This window comes from Macrobrachium nipponense, chromosome 3 (assembly GCF_015104395.2).
Source record: "Macrobrachium nipponense isolate FS-2020 chromosome 3, ASM1510439v2, whole genome shotgun sequence".
Lineage (NCBI taxonomy): Eukaryota > Metazoa > Arthropoda > Malacostraca > Decapoda > Palaemonidae > Macrobrachium > Macrobrachium nipponense.
The window spans coordinates 50,645,812-50,670,445 of NC_087202.1; the positions used below are offsets into that span (position 1 = coordinate 50,645,812).

The following is a 24,634-nucleotide window of genomic DNA, read 5'->3' on the forward strand; positions in this document are numbered from 1 at the left end:
ATTTCTTCCTTAAAACATAGTTCATCAATGTCTCCCGTGCCAAATTTGAACATTAAATTCGTCTTGACTACTGAAATCCCATTAGCATAACACCATTCTATCAATTTTACATTGTACTCTTCTATAACAGAGTTTAGATCAACATTCAAAGATGGCACAAGCTCACATACGTTTATTACAATGCTGTCATTTTATCTTTTAGTTTAGTGACTAGAACCCAATTTATCTAATACAATATTACATTTCGATTTTCATCAAGTCGTGTATTCCGCAATATATAATACACTTATCTGGTGTCCAAAGAAAGTTTCTCATCTACCCAACATTTTGTCAATCCAACGTAGCCTCTGGTATAGTTCTGATAGCGCAGTCGTCCTCAAAATCCGTCTTCTTGATATCACTCAACTTTCGTCGCCAATCAGTAGAATTTTTTCACCTGATGCATACGGCACATTCGATCTTCTCTCTTCTCTCTCCCGAACCTGCTCTTCCAACGAAGAGATACGATCATTCAGCTTGTTAATAGTTACGTGAGCTGATTTTATTGCAGTGTTCAATTCTTCTATTTCCTGGTCTTTCTTATACAATGAGCTCTCTTATTTCCTCTACCTCTAATAGGATTTTTTCAAGCCGGTCCATTTCTTGGTCCTCGCTGGGTACTCTTCTTGGATGTAAGGAATAACTGATGCCCCATTATCATATCTATTAGTTTATCTTTTGTTACCCACACTTTCGAAAATCCTAGTTGTCGGCAATGTTTCTGTAGTTCTGTTTTGTTAAATTTTTCAAAAAGGTAGTCCCAGGTAGGGTTTTTCAAGGGAAGGTCATCTACCCTCCCTGGGCTCCTCAGTCACCAGTTCCGAATTCGTTGACGTGGCCATGATGGTTCTCACTGCGCATGCGCAACCGAAGAAAATTTGAACAGAGGGGCCCTTAAGCAATCCGCAATCTTATCAAAGCAAATAAAAGCACTATCATTGACAAAAATTCAATTATTCCACAGTCACTCTTGGCACTCTAGAAGGTGGTGTAGAGCCAAGAAGTTGTCCTCCTCCTCTACCTCTATAGCGGAAATTGCTGATTTCTTGCTATTCCTGATAGTAAAATCTCATCTAGCCGTATCCACAATAAAGGGATACAGAAGTATGCTCTCGGCTGTATTCAGGAACAGAGGATTAGATCTGGCAAAAAATAACAAAGATCTCCACGATCTCATAAGATCTTTTGAGACTTCAAGTCTAAGGAACCAGTACCTCCGAACTGGAACTTGGACGTAGTCCCTCAAAAATCTGTCTTCGGATAGATTCGAGCCTCCGCATCTGGCATCATTTAGAGACATAACTAGAAAATGCCTATTCCTTTTATCATTAGCGACGGCAAAAAGAATTAGTGAGTTACAAGCTCTGCAGGATAAAGTAGGATTCAAGGGAGACTCGGCTATTTGCTCGTTTAAGACCCTGTTTTTAGCGAAAAAACGAGAATCCCACGAATCCCTGGCCTAGGTCATTCGAAGTCAAAGGAATGTCGAGTCTCGTAGGCAGAGAAGCAGAGAGGTCTCTATGCCCTGTTAGAGCTCTGAAGTTCTATCTTCAGAGGAAGCGTCAGTTGGGAGGCTCTAGACAAGGTCTTTGGTGCGCGGTAAAAGACCCCACAAGACTGATGTCCAAGAATGCTCTAGCGTTCTTTGTAAGAAACGTCATTACGGACGCTCATAAGGTTCTGTCCTGACGAACAATTACAACTACTGAGAGTAAAAGCTCATGAAGTAAGAGCGGTTGCGACGTCTCTCGCGTTTTATAAGAATATGTCGCTTAAAAAACATTATAGATACGACATATTGGAGATGCAACTCAGTATTTGCATCTCATTACTTGAAAGACGTGCGTGTGACGTATGAGAAGTGCTTTTCTCTAGGTCCTATCGTATCGGCAGATACGATTCTGGGTACGGGGAGCCGACACCAATCCTTAAATGTATATACTGTTCTTCTGTTTGGATATGGTCGAGAATCTCTTCGAACAATGGAGGATTCAGGCTCGCACGGGGCGGCCGTCTAGGTTGTTCATAAGAGAATTTTCTTGTCACATCCAATTAGTTGAGTAAAATTTTTTTTTTGGAAAATTATGTATGTGTGCGTAGTGGTTTGAGTTACGGTTGTTGTGCGAGTTAGGGGATAACTCGTAACAATCCTTAGTTCTAACATATGGTTAGGATCAGGTGGTCGGGATTGGTTGTGTGCTCCTTCATAAGGTGTATTGTCATATAAGTGGATCAGCACCCATTGACAAAGTCCTTTTAGGCTCTGCTGAGTAAGTGGGTAAGACCCATCGGCAGACCCACAAGAACTCTTGGCCATAGATCACATATCTCGCTAAAGTTCTTGAGGTGATGCAGACTACTGGGCAAACACCCACGAAGTCTACCACCTATCAGGTAGGAACCAAGGTTTTATTTATACCTACAACATATGTTGTTTACCTGTCTATTCCCCATCATATGTAGCTGTCTCTTACCCTCCACCGAAGGGTGCCAATCAGCTATGTATATATCTTGACAGGTAAGTTGATTGTATGAAAATGATATTGTTATGTTACAATAAAGTTTCATACATACTTACCTGGCAGATATATACAATTAAAGGCCCACCCAGCCTCCCCGCAGGAGACAGGTGGAAGAGAGAAAATATGATAGAAAACGGGGATGGTTCCTAGTCCTGCCGCCCAGGGCAGGCCGGTAGATCACCTGATCTACCTGTAGCGTAAGGGTGGCGCGAAATTTGAATTTCTGTCGGGGACGACGGAGTCTTAGCTATGTATATATCTGCCAGGTAAGTATGTATGAAACTTTATTGTAACATAACAATATCATTTTTGCTGGAGATTCTCATTTGGATCCCGAGATGGACGAGAATTCTGAAGACGAGGCTCGCGGTAGGGAAGGACTTTCCAGCTATAAAGTCTTAACGGCCCTTCTTCTTGAGGAATATGGGGACGCGTTAACTCCTGCCGCTCCTCCCTCTCCGCGCTCTCTGTTTTCAAGCGCAAAGGTGCCTAAATACCTCATCTTTCTTGAAAATGAGACTACATATCCATGAAGAGGGCTCTTCAGTCACTTAATACTTGGATGGATACCAAGAAGGAACTAGTCAGAACGGTCTTCGCAAAGCCCCCAGCGAGACTCGCTGGCAGAGGGGCATTTGGTACCAAACGGGAGAGAATATGGGTCTTTCTCTCCCGTCCTCTGCCGAAGCAGACTTTTCTACCTTAGTAGATGCATCTCGAAGACAAGGACTGAACTCGGCCCGTGTGACTTGGGGCATTTTGGAATTGGATCATCTCCTCAAGGGACTTCCACGTTTTGGAAGTCTTTAATTTCTTAGATTGGTCCCTTGGGGTGATGTCCAAGAAGGCTCATGACGCTGAAGGTCTCGACCCGGAAGTACTCCTCTGTAAACTGTCGTGCATTGACAAGGCAGTACAAGATGGATCCTTAGAAGTCTCCTCTTTATTTGGAGCGGGACTGATCAAGAATAGGACAGTTTTCAGTGCTTTCTTGACCAAAGCGGTCTCGCACTCTCAGAGAGCAGCTCTGTTGTACTCTCCTTTATCTGACTTTTTGTTTCCTTCTCAGTTGGTGAAGGACATTTCCCGATCACTAACTGAGAAGGCGACTCAAGACTTGCTTCTTCAGTCATCTAGGAAGAAGAGACCTGCAGCAGTAGTTGAGAAGATAGGGCCGAGTACGTCTCTTCAGCCCTTTCGAGGAGGCCCTCCCTCCAGAGCGCCCTCTAAAAGGAAGGCTCCTGAGAGGAGAGGTAGATCTGCCTTCCGTCCCTTTAAGAAGGGAAAGTGATGCTGCTCTCCTCCAAACACCAGTAGGTGCCAGGCTCCTGGGATTTGTGGAGTCCTGGGCACATATCAACACGGACGCCTCATCAATGTCTGTGATAAGGAAGGGATATCTTATCCCTTTCCTGGACAGTCCTCCCCTGACTTCAACTCTGCGGGAACTGTCAGCCAAGTACAAGGATCCTGTGCTGAGGGATACTCTTCGACTGATGGTGGATCAGATGTGGGACAAGAGAGCGATAGAACTAGTACTGGATCAAAACTCCCCGGGGTTTTACAATCGCCTTTTTCTGGTTGCGAAGGCCTCGGGGGGCTGGAGGCCAGTACTAGACGTCAGCGCTCTGAACAAATTTGTTCAGAAGGAGATTCTCTATGGAGACTTCGGCCTCAGTCCTTGCGGCTATGCGCCAAGGAGATTGGATGGTGTCTCTGGATCTCCAGGACGCCTATTTTCACGTCCCGATTCACCCTTCATCGAAGAAGTACCTCCGTTTCATGATGGGGGGAAGGATCTTTCAGTTCAGGGCCTTGTGTTTCGGCCTTTCCACAGCTCCTCAGGTCTTCATAAGCCTGATGAAGAATGTGGCAAGGTTTCTTCACCTCAAAGGTGTAAATATCTCTCTCTATCTGGATGACTGGCTCATCAGGGCCAGATCAGAGAGACAGTGTTTGGAGGACCTTACGTTGACCCTAAACCTGATCAGATCGTTGGGATTACTCGTAAACCTCGAGAAGTTGCAGCTGACCCCCAGACAGAACAGATGGATTCTCGGGGTTTTCGAGTATTTCCTTCGCAAGAGAGACTCGCAAAAGGCTTGGAGAAAGTCTCTCTCTTTTTAGGGAAGGAACAGACTTCGGCGAGGGAATGGTTGAGCCTTCTAGGGACCCTTTCCTCGCTCGAACAGTTCTTCCCGCTAGGAAGACTTCATTTACGTCCACTTCAATTCTTCATCAAGAGGTCTTGGAGTTGGAAGACCGGACATCTTTCAGACGCCTTTCCCATTCCAGTGGAGATGAGACCTCACTTAGAATGGTGGTTGCCCCCTTTGAAGGAGAACAAGGGAATTTCCCTGAAGATCCAGAACCCAAGCCTAGTGTTGTACTCCGACACGTTGGAGAAAGGTTGGGGAGCAACATTAGGCTCGAAGGAGGTGTCAGGCACCTGGGAAGCAGCGCAGGTGTCCTGGCACATAAACTGCAAAGAACTCTTTGCCGTACACCTGGCTCTGAAGAGTCTAGAACCTCTTGTGTCGAACAAAGTAGTTCAAGTAAATGTGGACAACACCACAGCACTTGCCTACATTCGGGAACAAGGAGGGACTCACTCCTTGTGCCTCTACGAACTTGCAAGAGACCTTCTGCTTTGGACGTCCCAGAGGAACATCTCCCTGCTTACGAGATTCATTCAGGGAGAAAGGAACGTAAGGGCGGACAGACTCAGCAGGAGGAACCAGGTCCTTCACACAGAGTGGACCCTCCACAAAGATGTGTGTCAAGATCTCTGGTCTCTTTGGCGGACCCCTCATGTGGATCTCTTCGCCACGTTCCTCTCCAAAAGGCTGGAAGTCTTTTGCTCGGTCGTGGAAGACCCCAAAGCTCTGATAGTCGACGCCTTCCTACTAGACTGGTCTCACATAGACGTCTACGCTTTTCCTCCTTTCAAGATCCTGGGACTAGTTCTAAAAAAATTTGTGGCTTCAAAGGGGACAAGGATGACCCTTATAGCCCCCTTTTGGCCGGCACAAGATTGGTTCACGGAGGTGGTGGAGTGGATGGTAGATTTTCCCAGATCCCTCCCAAGAAGGATGGATCTTCTCAAACAACCACACTTCCAGAGGTATCATCAAAACCTCCCCGCTCTCACTCTGACTGCCTTTCGACTATTGAAAGACTCGTCAGAGCGAGAGGGTTTTCTCATAAAGTTGCAAGCGCGATCGCGAGAGCCCGCAGAGCCTCCACTAGACAAGTATATCAGTCCAAGTGGGAGGGTTTTAGAAGGTGGTGCAAATCTAAGAAGTTGTCCTCCTCCACTACCTCTGTAATGGAAATTGCTGATTTCCTGCTATTCCTAAGGGAAGAATCTCATCTATCTGTATCCAAAAAAAAAGGGATACAGAAGCATGCTTTCGGCAGTCTTCAGGAATAGAGGATTAGATCTGGCAGATAACAAGGATCTCCACAATCTCATAAGATCCTTTGAGACTACGAAGTCTAAGGAACCGGTTCCTCCTAACTGGAACCTAGATGTAGTACTCAAATTCCTGTCATCCGAAAGGTTCGAACCTCCTCATCTGGCGTCGTTTCGAGACATCACTAGAAAATGCTTATTCCTATTATCTTTAGCTACAGCAAAAAGAATTAGTGAACTACATGCTCTGGAGGATAGAGTAGGAATCAAGGGGGACTCAGCCATTTGCTCGTTTAAAGCCTTGTTTTTAGCTAAAAACGAGAATCCCGCGAATCCCTGGCCTAAGACCTTCGAGGTTAAAGGCTTAACGAGTCTCGTAGGTAGAGAAGCAGAGAGGTCTCTTTGTCCTGTAAGAGCTCTAAAGTTCTACCTTCAGAGAAAACACCAGATGGGGGGCTCTAGACAAGGTCTTTGGTGCGCGGTAAAAGACCCCACAAGACTGATGTCCAAGAATGCTCTTGCATTCTTTGTGAGAAACTTCATTACAGAGGCGCATAAGATCTGTCCTGACGAAGAGTTTCGACTGTTGAGAGTGAAAGCTCATGAAGTGAGAGCAGTAGCGACGTCTCTCGTTTCAAAAGAATATGTCACTTAAAAACATCTTGGATACGACATTTTGGAGATGCAACTCAGTATTTGCATCTCATTACTTGAGAGACGTTCGTGTGACCTACGAGAAATGTTTTTCTCTAGGTCCTTTCGTGTCTGCTGATACGATCCTGGGTATGGGAGCCAACACCAATCCTTAAGTATATACATACCTTCTTTTTAGATATGTTCTAGAGTTTCTTCTAACAAAAAGGGCATGGTGTCGCACTGGCGGCCAGTCACTGTTGTTCAGTAAGAAACTCTTGTGATATCTTATTAGATGAGTATAAATTTTTTTTTTTTTTTTTTAAATTATGTATGTGTGCGTATTGTGTTTTTTGAGTTATGGTTGTTGTGAAGAGTTTGGGGGATAACTCGGAACAATCTTTATTACTAACATGTGCTTAGGATCAGGTGGTCGGGATTGGTTGTATGCTCCTTCATAAGGTGTATTGTCATATAAGTGGATCAGCACCCATTGACAAAGTCCTTTCAGGCTCTGCCGAGTAAGCGGATAAGACCCCATCGGCAGACCCACAAGAACTCTTGGCCATAGATCATATATCTCGCCAAAGTTTCTTGAGGTGATGCAGACTACTGGGCAACACCCACGAAGTCTACCACCTATCAGGTAGGAACCAAGGTTTATTTATACCTACAACATATGTTGTTTACCTGTCTATTCCAGAAGTAGCTGTCTCTTACCCTCCACCAAAGGGTGCCAATCAGCTAAGTATATATCTGACAGGTAAGTTGATTGTATGAAAATGATATTGTTATGATACAATAAAGTTTCATACATACTTACCTGGCAGATATATACGATTATGGCCCACCCAGCCTCCCCGCAGGAGACAGGTGGAAGAGAGAAAATATGATAGAAAACGGGAATGGTTCCTAGTCCTGCCGCCCAGGGCAGGCCGGTAGATCACCTGACCTACCTGTAGCAAGTGGCGCGAAATTTGAATTTCTGTCGGGGACGACGGAGTCTAAGCTAAGTATATATCTGCCAGGTAAGTATGTATGAAACTTTATTGTATCATAAAAATATCATTTTCTCTTCCACCTGTCTCCTGAGGGGAGGCTGGGTGGGCCATTTAATCGTATATATCTGCCAGGTAAGTATGTATGAAACTTTATTTTACAATAACAATATCATTTTCATACATTCAACTTCCCTGTCAGATATATACTTAGCTGATTGGCACCTTTGGCGGAGGGTAAGAGACAGCTAATTACTGATTAGACAGGTAAACAATATACGTTGTAGGTAATAAAAATAAAAATACCCTGGTTCCTACCTGTTTTGGCGGAAGATTCCAATGCTACTGCTTAGAAGTCTGCTTCACCTCAAGAGCCTCAGCGAGGATGTGACCTATGGCTAAGAGCTCTCGTGAGGACTGTCGAAGGGGTCTTATCCACTTACTCGACAGAACTTGATGGCCTTTGTCAATGGGGTCTTATCCACTTACATGACAATACACCTATGCCTAATGGCATAACAAAGGAGTACAACACCGATCCCGATCACCCGATCCTAACCGTGGATTAGTACTAAGATTGAAAGGAGTTATCCCCAACCACCTTTCAAACAACCTTAAAATTCAATACCAAATTATTTTAAAATCAAAACTAAACAAAAAATTAAGGATCAGTCTTATTTTCTTCACCCAGCACTGTATCCGCTGATACATACGGATCCAGAGAGAAGCATCTCTCGTATGTTACCCTTACATCCTTTAAATAATGGGAGGCAAACACCGAGTTACACCTCCAGTACGTCGCTGCTAAGATATTTTTCATCGACATGTTCTTGTTGAAAGATATCAATGTAGCAACTGCACATACCTCGTGCGCTTTTACTCTCAAAGCTGCAAAGGATTCACTTTTGCATTTCATGTGTGCCTCAGTAATCACGTTTCTAACGAAAAAGGCTAAGGCGTTTTTTGACATCGGTCTCTTTGGGTCCTTAACCGCACACCAGAGACTCTGATTACAACCTTGCAGCTGTTTCTTCCTCTGTAGGTAAAATTTTAAGGCTCTAACCGGACATAATGACCTCTCAAGTTCCTTTCCCACAAGTTGAGAAAGTCCTTTAACTTCAAAACTCCTGGGCCAAGGTCTTGAAGGATTTTCATTTTTTGCTAAAAATAAAGGCCGGAAAGATACCACTGCAGAGTCTCCTCTAAATCCCACTCTCGAGTCTAGAGCCTGCAATTCGCTGACTCTCTTGGCAGTAGCGAGAGCCATTAGAAAAATACCTTTCCTCGTAATGTGTCTGAAGGATGCTTGATGAGGAGGCTCGAACTTCTCTGATGTGAGGTACTTAAGAACCACGTCTAGGCTCCAGCTAGGGGAAAGCGAAGCTTTCGATTTTGATGTTTCAAAAGATCGTATCAAGTCATGAAGGTCTTTGTTATCTTCTATGTTCAGGCCCCTGTTCCTGAACACAGCAGATAGCATGCTTCTATACCCCCTTATCGTAGACACTGCCAATTGAGATTCTTCTCTCAGATATAGAAGGAAATCGGCAATTTCGGTCACAGAGGTATCGGAGGAGGACAGCTTCGTCGCCTTACACCATCTACGGAAGACTTCCCACTTCGATTGGTAGATCTGCATGGTAGAGGATCTTCGTGCTCTTGCAATTGCTTTTGCAGCCTTGCGAGAAAAGCCTCTCGCTCTGACCAATCTTTCGATAGTCGAAAGGCAGTCAGGGCGAGAGCGTGGATGTTTTTGTGATACCTCTCGAAGTGAGGTTGTCTGAGCAGATCTGTCCTTTCGGGAAGAGATCTGGGAAAGTCCACCATCCATTTCAGTACCTCTGTGAACCATTCTCGAGCGGGCCAAAAGGGAGCGATTAGTGTCATCCTCGTTCCTTCCGAGGACACGAACTTCCTTATCACTTCCCCCAGTATCTTGAACGGGGAAGAGCGTACGCATCTATGCCCGACCAATCCATGAGAAGGGCATCGATTGCGAAGGCTCTGGGATCCTCCCCTAACAAGCAGAAGTTCTCCATCCTTCTGGAGAGGAACGTCGCAAACAGATCTATTTGAGGTTTCCCCCATAGAGACCACAGTTTCTGGCAGACTTCTGAATGAATGGTCCATTCTGTAGGAAGGACCTGGTTCTTCCTGCTCAGTCTGTCTGCCCTTATATTCCTCCCTCCTTGAACAAATCTTGTTAGGAGTACTGTCTTTCGTTCCTCCGCCCAGATTAATAGAGCTCTTGCTAACTCGTACAGGGAGAAAGAGTGTGTCCCCCCCTGCTTTCTGATACGTATATGCCAGAGCCGTGGTGTTGTCTGAGTTGACCTGGACCACCACGCCTCTGACATCCTCTTCGAAATGTCTCAGAGCCAAATGAATGGCTAGAAGCTCTTTCGCATTTATGTGCCAGGACATCTGTTCTCTCGTCCAGATGCCTGACACTTCCTTCGTCCCTAGTGTTGCTCCCCATCCTGTTTCCGAGGCGTCGGAGAACAACACTAGGCGAGGGTTCTGCAGAGACAAGGACACTCCCTCGTTCTTTATCACAGGTTTTAACCACCATCGCAAGTGGCTATTGATATTTTCTTGTAGAGGAAAAGAATCTGCCAGTTCTCCTGTCTTCCTGTTCCACATTCTCCTCAGGTAGAACTGCAGAGGTCTCATGTGCAGCCTCCCCAGAGAAACTACTGCTCTAGCGACGAAAGGGTGTCCAGAAGACTGAGCCATTCCCTCGCTGAGCTTAGCTCTTTCTCTAGGAAGGCCGAGACCTTCTCCAATCCTCGAGCAATCCTTTCTTGGGATGGAAATGCTCGAAAACCCCGAGAATCCATCCGAATCCCCAGATAGACAATGTCCTGGCTGGGGATCGTCTGAGATTTCTCGAGGTTCACGAGCAATTAGAGAGATTTCACTAGATCCAGAGTTGTTTCCAAGTCCTCCAAACACTGCTGTCTTGACTTCGCTCTTATGAGCCAGTCGTCCAAGTAGAGTGATATTCTCACCCCCTTCAGATGTAGCCATCTTGCTACGTTCCTCATCAATGCTGTAAACACCTGAGGAGCTGTCGAGAGGCCGAAGCACAAAGCCCTGAATTGGTAAATCCTGCCCTGCACCATGAATCAAAGATATTTTCTCGATGAAGGATGCAGGGGGACGTGAAAGTAAGCGTCCTGCAGGTCTAGGGAGACCATCCAATCTCCTGGAAGCAGAGCCGCAAAGACCGAGTTGGAAGTCTCCATGGAGAACTTTGTCTTCTCCACGAAGCGGTTCAATACGCTCACGTCCAGCACAGGCCTCCACCCTCCCGCTTTTGGCAATAAGAAAAGGCGATTGTAAAAGCCCCGGGAGTGAGGATCCTGCACTGTCTCGATGGCCTCCTTCTCCAACATTTGCTGTACTAGACCTAACAGGGATTCCCTTTTTGCAGGATCTTTGTACCTCACTGACAGCTCCCTCGGTGTCGTCGTCAAGGGAGGTCTGTCTCTGAAGGGGATGAGATATCCTTTCTTGAGTACTTCCAGAGACCAAGAATCTACTTTTCTCGAGGCCCACGCTTCTGAAAACTACAGCAGCCTGGCCCACACTGGTGCTTGGAGGACTGGTATCTCATTTGGTCTTCTTCGTTGCTCTAATGGAAGAAGACCTTCTTCTTCTTTCCGCTCCTCTTTTCCTAGGGGCTCGGCCTGATGAGCTCCCTCGAAAGGGCGGCTGAGTACTTCTTGGCTCCCTCTTTGTGGCAGGAACAGCTGGTCTTGACTTCTTAGCTGATTGCACTAGCAAGTCCTGTGTTGCCTTCTCAGTCAGCGAGTGAGAAATATCCCTCACTAACTGAGAAGGGAAAAGCTGCTTCGAAAGAGGGGCGTATAAGAGAGACACCCTCTGAACGGGAGAGACCGCTTTTGTTGAAAATGAGTTAAAGACAGCTCTCTTTTTTAGAATTCCTGCCCCGAAAAGGGATGCCACTTCCGCTGATCCATCTTGAACCGCCTTGTCCATACAGGCGAGCACACTATGTAGGACTTCGGGTTCCAAGAAATCGGGGTCTTGCATCTTCTTGGCCAAAGACATGGAATACTCCCTTGAGGAGATGGTCTATTTCCGACATAGTCCAGCTTGTTTTCGCAGATGGAAGCGCATGACGAGTCCACTGATGTCGAGAAGTCTGCGTCTACAGAAGCAGGGAGAGCGAGTCCCATTGATTCTCCTGTGTTATACCAAATCCCTCTCCTTCCCGATAGTCTGGAAGGGGGACAGGTAAACACAGTCTTCCCCGCCGCCTCTTTGGATTTAAGCCAATTTCCGAAGGCATGCAAAGCCCTCTTCATTGAGATGGTAGGTTGCATCTTCAAAAAAGAGGATGACTTTGAAGTCCTTGTGCTTGAGAATAAAGACCGAGGAGAAGGAGGGGCAGCAGGACTCAGAGACTCTCCAAACTCTTTCAATAAGAGGGCTGCTAAGGTCTTATAGTCCGAAAGACCTGCCCCTTTATTTGCTTCCGAGTCTGACACATCTTCCATATCTTGACCAGTCACATTAGGAGAAGAATGAGCAACCGGAGGAGGACTCCTCTCTAAGCAAGGTGAGGGGCTCTTAGCAGTACCGACTCTAACCTGACAAGGGCTACGGCCGCCTGTGCGATGTCTTGAGTCCCTGCCAGGAGAAGGCCGATCCTGCAATTTGCCCTTACTTACATTAAGACTGTCCTGATAAGGACGACGGCCGCCTGTGCAACAACTAGCGTCCCTATCAGGAGAAGGTCTTGAATGCTTAAAACCTCTCACAGAATCAGCCACATCCTGACAAGGGCTACGGCTGCCTGTGCGACGTCCAGAGACCTTGTCAGGCGAAAACTGATCCTGCGAAAAGTCCCAGAGAGGAGCCTCCCGGTCCACTTCTAACTCCATGTCTGATGAAGATGGAGATCCTGGTTCATGGCGCCTGGCTGGTGCCTGGCGCTTGGATGATGTATCATTCCTGGACAGTCTATCGTGGCTGGTAGGAGCCTCAGGCGCCAGGCGCCCGGCAGGAGACTCGAGCGCCTGGCGCCTGGTAGGAGCCTCAGGAGCCTCATCCGCCTTTCTGTATTTATGAATACTGATAGGATCCTCTCGCCTCGTAGGCGTTTTGCACCTGGCAGGCGCCTCGTCCGAGCTGTCATAGACTTCTGCTGGACAGGATTTTTTAACGGGAAGGAAGCGATCCTTTCTCCTGGGAGGATCCTTCTTCAAAACTCCAACAACGAAGATATCTGTTGTTGCATTTCTCTTAGGATCTTCGTAGCAGCGTCTTCTCTCTCCGTATCCGATCTAGGGGAAGGAGGATCTGATGAATAGATTTCTTTCCTCTTCTTTTCCGGTGGATAGTCTTCCGGGAAATCTTCTGGGCTAGAGTCCAAAGCTGGCGACTTCCATGATCTTTTAGAAGGTCTCGACAGCTTATCCGAACTCCATCCTTTCTTTGAAGAAGAATCGGATGACGAAAAACACTGTTTCAGGATGCCTTTCCAACGGCTATCCTTGGCAGTCTGGGACGCTACTACAGATCCTGCCGAGGGGACACCTGACCGGTGGGGATTCTCTGAAACCTCCGTACGGCTTTCGACATTCCTTCTCCTCTGGGCTTGGGAGCTTGGAAGAGGTCTAGACCTGGGAGCGAGACAGAGCCGATCAGACGCACCCTCCACTTCACTGGGAACACTTTCACTTTGCTCACCTTCTAAATCCTTCAATTTGCATTCCGTCTTCAAAAGGGAAGCCTTGAAATTTGCAATTTCCGATGCCAAACTTGCAGAATCTGATAATTGAGAAGGTAATGCTGTATGGGAGGAAGCAATTACATTAGAGATAGGCACTAGACTACTAACTGGCTCGTTAGAGACCGACCTACTCAGACTTTTGGAAGAGGCTTTTCTAGCCCTATCCCTTTCCAATTTTCTCAAATATGAGTTAAGAACCTTCCATTCTTCCTCATTTAAATTCTTACATTCATCACATGTATTCGATTGTGAACATTCATTCCCTCTACATCTTTTACAAGTAGTATGAGGGTCTACTGAAGCTTTCGGTAGTCTCACATTACAACTTTCATCGACACACACTCTGAATGAAAAACTAGAGTCAGACATTCTAAGAAAAATCCAAATCCAAATCCAAAAAACAGTCCACAAAAGCATATGCCAGGCCAGAGATCCAATACATCACCAAAATATCAGTCTAGAAGATCAACGGCGATGAAACACGAAAGTCAAAGTCAGGAGGAACTAGTAACGATGTTACTAGTACCGGCGACAGAGAAAATCTGGTTCTAGAACGGTAATGGTTCCTATTCTTTCCACCCAGCGGCAGGCCGCGAAATTCGAATTTCTGTCAGGGACGAACGGAGTCTATAGCGTTAAGTATATATCTGACAGGGAAGTTGAATGTATGAAAAGGTTTTTTTTTTTAAATTCACCATAAATCGAAATATTGTGCTAGAGACTTCCAATTTGTTGCAAAATAAAGGTAAATGATTGACTATTACTAGAATGTAAGAGTTATAGCTTTGAAAATATTTCAAAACTGATAAAAGTTACAACCATGGGTTGTTTTTTTGTTGTATTCTACGTGAAATTGCGTACATTTTCATATATAAAACCTTATGTAATGGCTAATATAAAATGGTGTAAACATTACGACAATCGGACAAAAGAATTTCTGATTTTTTCGGCAGGGTTACCGCACGGACGTAAGGAAAAGGTTTTTTCAAAAATTCACCATAAATCAAAATTTTGTGCTAGAGACTTCAATTTGTTGTAAAATAAAGGTAAATGATTGAATATTACTAGAATACGTATAAGAGTTTTAGCTTACAATTGCGTTTTTTGACCATTTCAGTAGAGTCAAAGTTGACCGAAGGTTGATATTTTGGCACATCATTATTTATATGAAAATATTTCAAAACTGATAAAAGCTACAACCATGAGTCGTCTTTTTTTTTTTATTTTTTTTATTTTTATTTTTTTTTTTTTTGTATTCTACATGAAATTGCACACATTTTCATATATAAAACTATGTAATGGCTAATATAAAATGGTGCAAAAATTATGTCAGAGACGAAATAATTTCTGAGATGTCGCTGATGCATTTTAGTGCGAGAAGAAAGAAATTCGCGCTTGCGCGCCTGGGTAATGATTGTAAACAAAACAACAGCTTGATCCGTGAACTCCCAGCATCCCCCAAGGTACGTGATTCAAAAGTTTTCGTCTAGTAGGCCTATAACTATTTTTCCGCGAATTTAAAAAAAAAAAATTTCGTCGACGTTTCGTACGTCGGTTCGGCACCCGACAGACTATTTTCGTTGACGTTTAATATGTCCAATCAGCGTTAAAGGGTTAATATGCCAATTATGTTACCAAATTTTTTTTTTATACAGTTCTCGACAAGATATTAGGTTGCTTGGCGTCTGCCAATAAATGCTTGCTTCTGGAGTCTGAACACTGGATAATACCCCAATCATGCTCCCTAAGTATTAAGCTAACCTTTTAAATGAAACTAAAGTTACTGTAATTTGATTTGAAAGTTAGATTATACTAATTGTAGTATACTAGTACTTACTTCAGAAATTAAACAGTTTCTGAAGGAATATCATCTTTGGAAAGTGCAGTAACTTGTGAATGGGTATTGTATCTTGTAAGTGTGACGTATATGCATTAACTATAGGTGCTGTAATTACCTTTTTACCATATTTATGCATGTACAAAAATAAAAATAATACATTTTAAATAAAGATTTTATTCAGAAAAGCTTTAAAACTTAAAAATTAAACAAACACTTTTGAAGGGTTTTGCAGTGTTGCTGGAGGATTCGCAAATGTTCGCACTATTGTGAAGAACTCGCATATGATAATTAGTTAGGTTCCAATGAAAAGTTCACACTATTGTGAATTCTCGCAACTCGAATCACATAAGTTGGGGATATTACTGTACTGTATATTTTTGGCAGCCTGCCAGAGTTACAGTAAGTGGTGCACATGGATTGCTAGGAGTCCTGTCCCACTTATTTACAACGGGGGTAAAGTTTTGCATTTTATCCCAGCCATATAAGTCAACCACTAATTTTGTAAAGATTTTTTTCAGACTAGAAAAGTCAACTTGTATGCTGCAATACATAAAAGGTAATATTGTGGCAATTTATGGTAATATTGTAGGTTATGTACTTTATGGGGATTTTTTCTATTTCATTACTGTAGTGGGCTTTTTGTGGCTTTTCAGGTCGACTGAAAGATGGATCAGAGCGCCGTATATTGGATGAAGCCGCAAGGCGTCGCCGTGTCAGGAAAGCTTTGGAGGCCTTGGAACAAGATAATTTCCATGATGATCCACATGCTAATCTTGTCATGAGCAAGAAGGCTCCAAAGTTTGAAGAGTCATTAGATGGAAATAAGAATAAAGACCGTAAAAGACGAACAAGAAGCACAGAGTATTTTAAGCAAAGGTTAGCAAGAGGTTGCAGTTTTTCATGGTCATAAGATTGATAAGTTTGTTAGTCCATTATGTAAGTAGATAAGACATTTGAAATTCAAAATTGAAATGAGAGGTAGCAGTTTTTAATCTAACTGCCATGAAGGAGTGAGGGGTAGCAGTTTGTAGTCTGCCATAAAAAACAATTTAACTTTAAAAATAGTTTATATTTGCTACATGAAGTTTTTGCCACTTGCTTGTTTACACTTACTGAACACTGAAGCAATAGTAAAAATACAAGGTTTGTGTCTAAGGAATGTACAAATTTTGTACTTTTTTGTCTCGTCAGGATAAATTTTTTTGACAGAAAATATGTAGGTTATCCAACTAGTGGGTTCAAAGCAGCATTGTCTGTGCCACCACCCAGTATTCAAGATGTAACAGAATACACAGGACATATAATAATTAGATTTTCTTGCAGCATGGTTGTCAGTTGGTTTGCCTCTACTAATTTGAGTAAATTCTTTGGAGTTTATAAGAGCTTAGGTCCCTAACATATTACACTTGCTAAGGGCCCTCTCAGGTCCTTCAGCCCTTTGCACACAATCTTTCACCAACTTGGCCACTGTAGGGGGCTAGTGCCATGAGTGCACAGAAGGCATTACCAAAGTTTCCTTGCAGCATTCCTTTGACCCCTAGCTACCACCCCTTTCATTCTTTGTACTGTACCTCCATTCTTATTCTCATTCTTTCATCTGACTTTCCACCTTCTCTTAACACTTGTCTCACAGTGCAACTGCAAAGTTTTCCTCCTGTTATACCTTTAAAACCTTATTGTCAGTTTTCCTTATTGCGCTGAATGACTCGGTGCTTCGCCTAAATTCTATATCTATTCTATTCTATTCTTATTCTTCACCAACCTGCCTCCCACCTAAATACCAATATCTGCCAAATATGTTTGACAGGCTTGGTGAACAGTTTTTATAACCCAAAACTGGTTGTTAATAGGAAAATATATGTTTCCATACATATTTGTGGATTGTTCATACCTATATATGTACAATTCTTCAGTCTTTACATATGGGATTAATTTTCAGCGCAAACTGGAGGTGGTTGTTTAAAAAACAAGGTGGTTATTGGTAGAGAGGAAGCCCACCTTCCGTTTGGGATCATTCACATTTCCCTATGGCCGCAGTCTGAGACAGACTTGTCTCTTCTGCTGCCTATTGTTCGACTTAATTCTTAATTATTTCTTGTTTTTGAGTACTGTATATTGTCATTTTAAGATATCTTGCTTATTTGGAAATAATGGAACCTTACATCCTGTTCTACTCTGTTTGTATTTCACTCTTTCTTGCTGTGTAGTTGTTCCTACACAGTTATGCTGCATAGTTGTTATCAACTCATTTTTTTGCCCGAGTCTTTCTTTTATATCCTCTCTAACTTGGTTTTGCCTTTGGATATAATGCAAACCCAACGGTGGTTCTTCTTTTATTCTGTTATATCTTTTTTCTATTATGCATCCAAGGAGAGAGGGTGAAAGATTCTCTTGCTCAGTGTGGTGGTTTCGTAACCCATCGTATGAGAGTTCTGCATGCCTGCAAGCATGAAATCCCCTCTCCCTTTACAGAAGGAAGAAGTGGATGTTGATGTTGCAGGACCTTAAAGTTTACCAATTTCGGCAAGTTGTCTCGGCTGTTCCTGTCTACAGTTATTTCTCCATCTTGAAGGAGATGTTGGATATTCCTATGCTCCCTCCTACCCCTCTCATTCCTGTTCTGGAGGATGAGAAGTCCCGAGAAAGCTTCCTTGATGAAGTTTTCATTGCTGCTTTTGCATTCCTTGTTGTATGCTGTATCACAGTCTCTCCATCTTCTTCCTTTCGTTTCAAGAGATGTTGGGTGAAAAGAATACACAGTGACTAGGAAGACAACTCACCATTGTAGCAACAGCCAACAAGCCACATTCAGGCAGTTGGATTTGCAGAAGTCGATCACTCTCCTTTGCCTTTTGCTGTACTGTAGACCACGACCAGGTCTTCCCCGGACTTTCCTCCCCGACCTTGCGTTTACCGTCAGTGCAGCTCCTGTATTTTTGTGTTTTGAAAAATCTATTCCCCAAGGAACTATTCCTTGAAGAGGCTTTTTATTATGAAGATATGCCAATATTATATGAGATATGCCAATAATATATAAGATATGCATTTTATTATGAATATATGACAATAATATATAAGGTCAAAATGGTTTTATTACGTTTAAGTTTCGTTGCCGATCGCAAACAACAATACGATAATCTATGACAATTATCGTTTGTATGACTGCAGTGTTCAGAGAAGTTGATTACATTATACCAAAACAATAATGAAGTTCGAATTGAAAATTAATGTTTTCCTAAATGGTATTACTACTGTAATTACACTACTACTATTAACATTTCTAAAAGGTTAAGAATGACAAAGGTGCTGTGAAGTGTAACTCAATGTTTACATTTCTAATGGCCACTCAACTACAAGTTGATGTCAATGATGTGGAATTATTCCATGAATAGGCTATATATTATGAAGATATGCCAATATTATATAAGGTGAGAATGGTTTTATTACCTTTTTTGTCAGTTAATATCATAATGTGAATCTGTTCATGCATTTGCTGGTTATCGGAACTGGACGAGGCTTAGCCTACCACGGACAAGCCTGCAATGCTGCGATTCATACCAGCGATATAGACTGAGAAGTGGTCCAAGGAAAAACCCATGATTAACTGAATCCGTGATTGTTGATCCGTGACTAAGTGAGGCCCCACTGTATACCGAAGTTTGCGAAAGTTTCATCTACGTTGCCGATGCACAATAATAGTTGTTAGCATATCAACATTCTTTCCTCAATTTCAGCTAAAACTAACAGATTAAATTTAGCAGTATATACCCTTGTCGATCTTTTATCCATAGCGAGTAAGGCTATAGTACTATAGGGATATACAGTAGTACCTCGAGATACGAAAGGCTCAACTTACGAAAAATCCAAGTTACAAAAGCCAATGCGAAAAATTTTACTGCTCTACATACGAAAAGTTTTCAAGATACGAAAGGTTTCTGAAAGTCCGAGATTCGCCCGATAACAATTTTGAAACTCGCGCCGCACGCCGCCATCTTAGTGCTAGTAGACTCGCCACCATCCTCCTGCTCTCCCATTGGTTCCTGATGCTAGCCAAGCCATGAGATCCTTCTCTCTGATTGGACAGCATCCCTCCCATCATGCATCTTCTATACGTACGCGCTGGCATCCCTTAGCTCGGCCACTCCGCACCCGAAACTTTACCGTACGCAATCGGCATTCGTTCGCTCCAACGATTTCGTTTAGTAACGTAAATTCGTTAGTGATTTCGTTGCAGTACATATTATCGTGTTGTGCGAAGACTGTATTATTACGTATTCTTGGGTCCCAAGAAAGTTGAAATTCACGGAAAGAAGCGCATGCTGTCTCTGGAGACAAAGATGGAGATCATAAAGAAGTACGAAGCTGGTATGCGATTGAGTGTGATCGCAAAGGAATACGGCCGTAATCCGTCGACAATAGGCACCATCCTTAAACAGAAGGATGCCATCAAAGCAACTACACCATCGAAGGGCATCACTATTTTGTCCAGCAAGAGGAGCCATGTGCACGACGAGATGGAACGGCTGCTCCTCATCTGGATAAAAGACAAAGAAATCGCTGGCGATACAGTAACGGAGACAGCAATCGCTCACAAGGCCAGTGCTATTTTCGGCGATTTGATTGCGCAGGCGGAAGACGAGGGAGGGGAAGGGACTTCAATGCCAACCCCAGAGTTCAAGGCTTCGCATAGCTGGTTCGAGAAATTTCGTAAACGGACTGGCATCCATTCGGTGGTGCGTCATGGGGAGGCTGCCAGCTCGGACACGAAAGCGGCCGAAGCATTTAAGAAGACTTTCGACGAGATGATGACCAAGGAAGGCTACAGTTCTCAGCAAGTCTTCAATTGTGATGAGACTGGCCTTTTTTGGAAAAAAATGCCTCGTTGGACGTACATCACGGAGGAAGAGAAGAAGCTACCCGGGCATAAGCCTATGAAAGACAGGCTTACGCTCGCACTTTGTTCAAACGCCAGTGGGGATTGTAAGGTGAAGCCTCTACTGGTGTATCATTCTGAGACTCCTCGAGCCTTCAAGGCCCACAAGGTGCTGAAGGAGAAGCTTCCAGTGATGTGGAGGGCTAATGCAAAAGCCTGGGTAACGAGGCTTTTGTTCACGGAGTGGGTAAATCTGTGTTTTGGCCCGACTGTGAAGAGTTTTTTGGAAGAGAAGCGCCTCCCCCTGAAATGTCTGCTGGTGTTGGACAATGCCCCTCCCCACCCTCCTGGCCTCGAGGAAGATATCCTAGCGGAGTATTCCTTCGTTAGGATTCTTTTTCTTCCGCCCAACACCACCCCTCTCCTCCAGCCCATGGACCAGCAAGTGATAGCGAACTTTAAGAAGCTGTACACGAAACATCTTTTCAAGAGATGTTTCGACATCACCGATACCACAAACCTCACCTTGCGTCAATTTTGGAAGGAGCATTTTGACATCGTCATTTGCATCCGACTCATTGACCTAGCTTGGCAGGAGGTTTCGAGGCGAACCTTGAATTTCTCGTGGAGGAAACTCTGGCCTGATGCCGTATCCGCCAGAGACTTCGAGGGATTCGACGTGGGCGAAGCTGGTACTGCAGAGTCAGAAACAGTTGATGATCCCGAAACTGTTTTGGAACCAGATCTTGATGAGATCGTTGCACTCGGCAAGTCCATGGGGCTGGTCGTCGACGAGGACGACATCAACGACCTTCTCGAGGAGCACCAAGAGGAGCTTACGACGGATGACCTGAAGGAGTTAGAGGCCATGCAACTTAACGTCGTTCAAGAGGAGTTCTCTAGCAGCGGCGAGGAAGAGGAGGAGGAGCCTATGACAACGGCAGAAATTAAGGATATTCTAGGCGCTTTTCATAAAGTGCAATTGTTTATCGAAAAAAGACACCCCGAAAAGGCTCACACAGGTCGTATGCTTGCGCAGTTCGATGACGTTTGCTTGAGTCGTTTCAGGAACATTGTGAAAAGTAGGCAGAAGCAATCTTCCTTGGATCGTTATTTTTTAAAGAGGCCTTCAGCATCAGCAGGAGTAAGCAAAAAGGAAGAACCAAGTGATAAAAAACAGAAAGTTGAAAGCAAAAAGGAAGAACCAAGTGATGAAAAACAGAACGTTGAAAGTGGTGATGAAGTTGAAATTCTGTAAAAAAAAAAAAAAAAAAAAAAAAAAAAAAGAAAAGCGTACGTAAAAGTAAAAAAAAAAAAAAAGTTAAAAATAAAAAAAAAAAAAGAAAAAAAAATGTTTACGTAATTTCTAGATTTTTGTAAGTTAAGTGTTACAGTTTTGTTAAGGTGTTTCGTAAATTTTAGTTTTATGGTTTTCCTTAAATTTTTTGTGTTTTCATAAAGTTAAGTGTACGTACGTACGCACGTTATCTGCCGTTTGTCCTCCTCCTCCTCTGCTGCCACTATCGGAGATAGCCTCACTCGAAAGGTAAGCTTCCACATTTTACGTTACAGTAATATTTCTTGTACACTAATGTACACTTTATTTACAGGTTTTCGATTTTTATTCTTAATTTAGGTATTGAATGGTCCAAATTGATGTAGTATTTCATTGTTTATAGGTCAATTTAGCTTTATTATGAAATTTAATGGGGTGTTTTTGGAGGGCTTGGAACGGATTAGCCATTTTACATGTAAAATGTGTTCCAAGATACGAAAAACTCATTATACGAAGGCCGCCTCGGAATGGATTAATTTCGTATCTCGAGGTACCACTGTATATAACTCCAGTAAACTTATACCATCAAACACAATCATAGATAAAATAGAGAAAATTATTTTAATCAAAACTTCAGGTCTTTAAAGAACACATTTACTGTTGTTTTCATGCCAATAAAAGATAAGTAACGTACTACGATGAAATGAAGTGGAAATAGCTTACGGAATCACAATATTTTTACACAATAAACATGCCCAAATGCAATCTGTTAACGAAAAAAATACTTTAGTTCAAGAGACGTATTAAATTCATATTTTAACCTAAGAACACGTCGTATAATGACAAATTACTGTCTCATATAAGTAAAGTATCTAGATATTTTACACAAGCAAGAAAAAAGGCAATTCACTCCGAGTTGAGTTAAATACGGAGAAATAAACTCATAACCACCATCAGCTGATTTCCAAACCAAACACTGACCGCTTTGTTAGTATTTTATGATACAATAATATGAGAATAAATACAATATTATTGGATACTGTAATGTATAACTTTTTAAAAGAATCAGAAAAAATGCATACTCATTGTGTTTTCATTCCGTAAATTTACGTAGCCGTTAGCAGCTTGACACTGCTCAATTAGGTATGCCGATGTCGGTCCGAATCTGATTCCCGTTTTGTGTCCATTTTATTTTTTTCCCACTGATATGTCATAGTCAGAATGTAGTGAAACTCCAAAATTGGCTTATTAATAAATTACTAAATTTTATCGTATATGTAGTAAACAGTATATTTGAACTGCTTTTTATATATCCCACTAGTTTTTGTGCCTTCTTTTTTGGCTTTTATTCACTGCTTTGTTGATTTTAAATCCTTGGTTATAATGACTCCAAGGTCTCTTCTTTTTCTTCCCTATTTATGGTATTCCAAAGCAGCATGTAGATGGTATGAGGGTTATTTGTTCCTGTTTATAACACTACATTTATCCAAGTTAAAAGGTATTTGCCATCTTTTTGACCACTCTCCTATTTTCTTTAGATCATTTCTTAAACCTTCTACTGTCTCTGGGTTTGCTGCATTTACACCTGGTTTGGTGTCGTCTGCAAATTGGCTATTCTGCTAGTTATTCCTACATCAGTGTCATTAATATAAATAGAAAACGAGCAGGCCAAGGACAGAACCCTGAGGAACTCCACTTATTACATCTGCCCATTCTGATTCCTCACCGTTTATTACAATTCTGTTTTCTATGATTTAGCCAGTCTTTGATCCAGTCTGCTGTTTCTCCTACAATTCTTAAACCTTTAACTTTAGTCATTAGCTTCTGGTGTGGAACTTTGTCGAAAGCCTTTTGGAAATCTAAGTAGAATATATCTATTGCTCTACTACTGTTGTAAATACCAAGCATGTTATGGGAAAAGAGGTTTGATAGGCAGGATCTATTTTGTCTGAAGCCGTGTTGACTGTTTAACAAAAGATTGTTTCTATCAATGTGATCCACAATTACAGACTCAAAAATCTTACAAGGGACCAATGTTAGACAGATTGGTGGTATAATTTCTTGGATCTTTTCTTGGACCTTTTTTGTAAACAGGGTGCACATTACCTAGTTTCCATCCTTTTGGTGCCTTTCAATCTTCTGCTGTTTTTCTGTAGAGTTTATATAAGTGAGGAACTATCTACTCTTCTAACTCTTTCATTTCTCTTGGATGTATCCCATCTGGGCCAGGAGATTTGAACTCACTTAGTTTTCTATTTTGTTTTTACATCTAACGTAAATATTATTTTGTCAAGTGGTTCTGCCCCTTCATATTTAGTAGCTGGTTCAGAGACTGAGGTAGTGTCTTCAATTGTGAAAACACCAGCAAAAAACTTATTCAATAACTCTGCTTTTTCCTCCATTATCTCTTAGGGGACCTATGCTATGTTTTATTCGCTTCCTACTGTTAACATGAGCAAATTGTTTTGTTTTCCTTACAAGCTGATGCAACTCTCTTATCCTCATTTATCTTTGCATTTCTTACTAATTTATCCAACATTCTACAAAGTTCTTTTCTGGGCTCAGCCCATGTCGCTTCATGAAATATCCATTTAGCACATATTTCTAAGGTAAATATTACTAACATTACCAGAGAAAAAACTAAAATGGGATGTCAGAGTATTCTGACTCGCTCACCTTATATAAAAGGTGTCGGTATGGTTTCTGGGGCGAGTGAAACCACTACCACGGGTCTCTTACCATTTAGATCCCTCCTTCTACAAAATCCCCCTGCTAGAGAGGGCTGATACACAGCCCGCACCAGTAACTACTACTACTAGCGCTCCCAACGCCAGCACGAGCGCCTCTAGCGGCCATCCTTTTCGTTAGCTCCATCTCGCGCACGTGTTTTTTTCTTGCTGTGTTTTTGTGCTTTCGTTTTTGGATTTATCATTCATCATGGAACTCCAAGCCATCGCCACAGCTAAGTTAAGTACTGCTAAAGTGTTTCACATATTTTTAGCCAGCTAGGGCCTGTTTTACTGCCTTTATTTAGGTTTTATGATGGTGCCCTCTGCGGCATGGCTACAGGGTCGCCCCAGTCGGCTCGCCCCACATGTTTCATTATTTCATGCCTCTTCGGTCTCCCATACCGTTGTAGCTGTAAACCCTGCAGTATTTATATGATTACATTTTTGTGTTGTGCAAGATGTGCTTATATTTTATATTTCATGGGGATTCTAGCTTGATTGAGCTCCTGCCTATGTTACCTTAGCTCAGCGTTCATGCATGCATG

General features: G+C 42.8%; 1 protein-coding gene across 2 annotated transcripts in view; it reads left to right on the forward strand.

Annotated features, from left to right (window-relative positions):
* LOC135221761 (zinc finger HIT domain-containing protein 1-like) overlaps window positions 1-24,634 on the forward strand; it is a 143,638-nt gene that overhangs the window by 94,967 nt on the left and 24,037 nt on the right. For both annotated transcript variants that reach the window (XM_064259577.1, XM_064259576.1), the window contains one exon: window positions 15,865-16,087. In XM_064259577.1, the coding sequence (XP_064115647.1) occupies window positions 15,865-16,087 (223 nt within the window). The remainder of the gene's footprint in view (window positions 1-15,864; window positions 16,088-24,634) is intronic.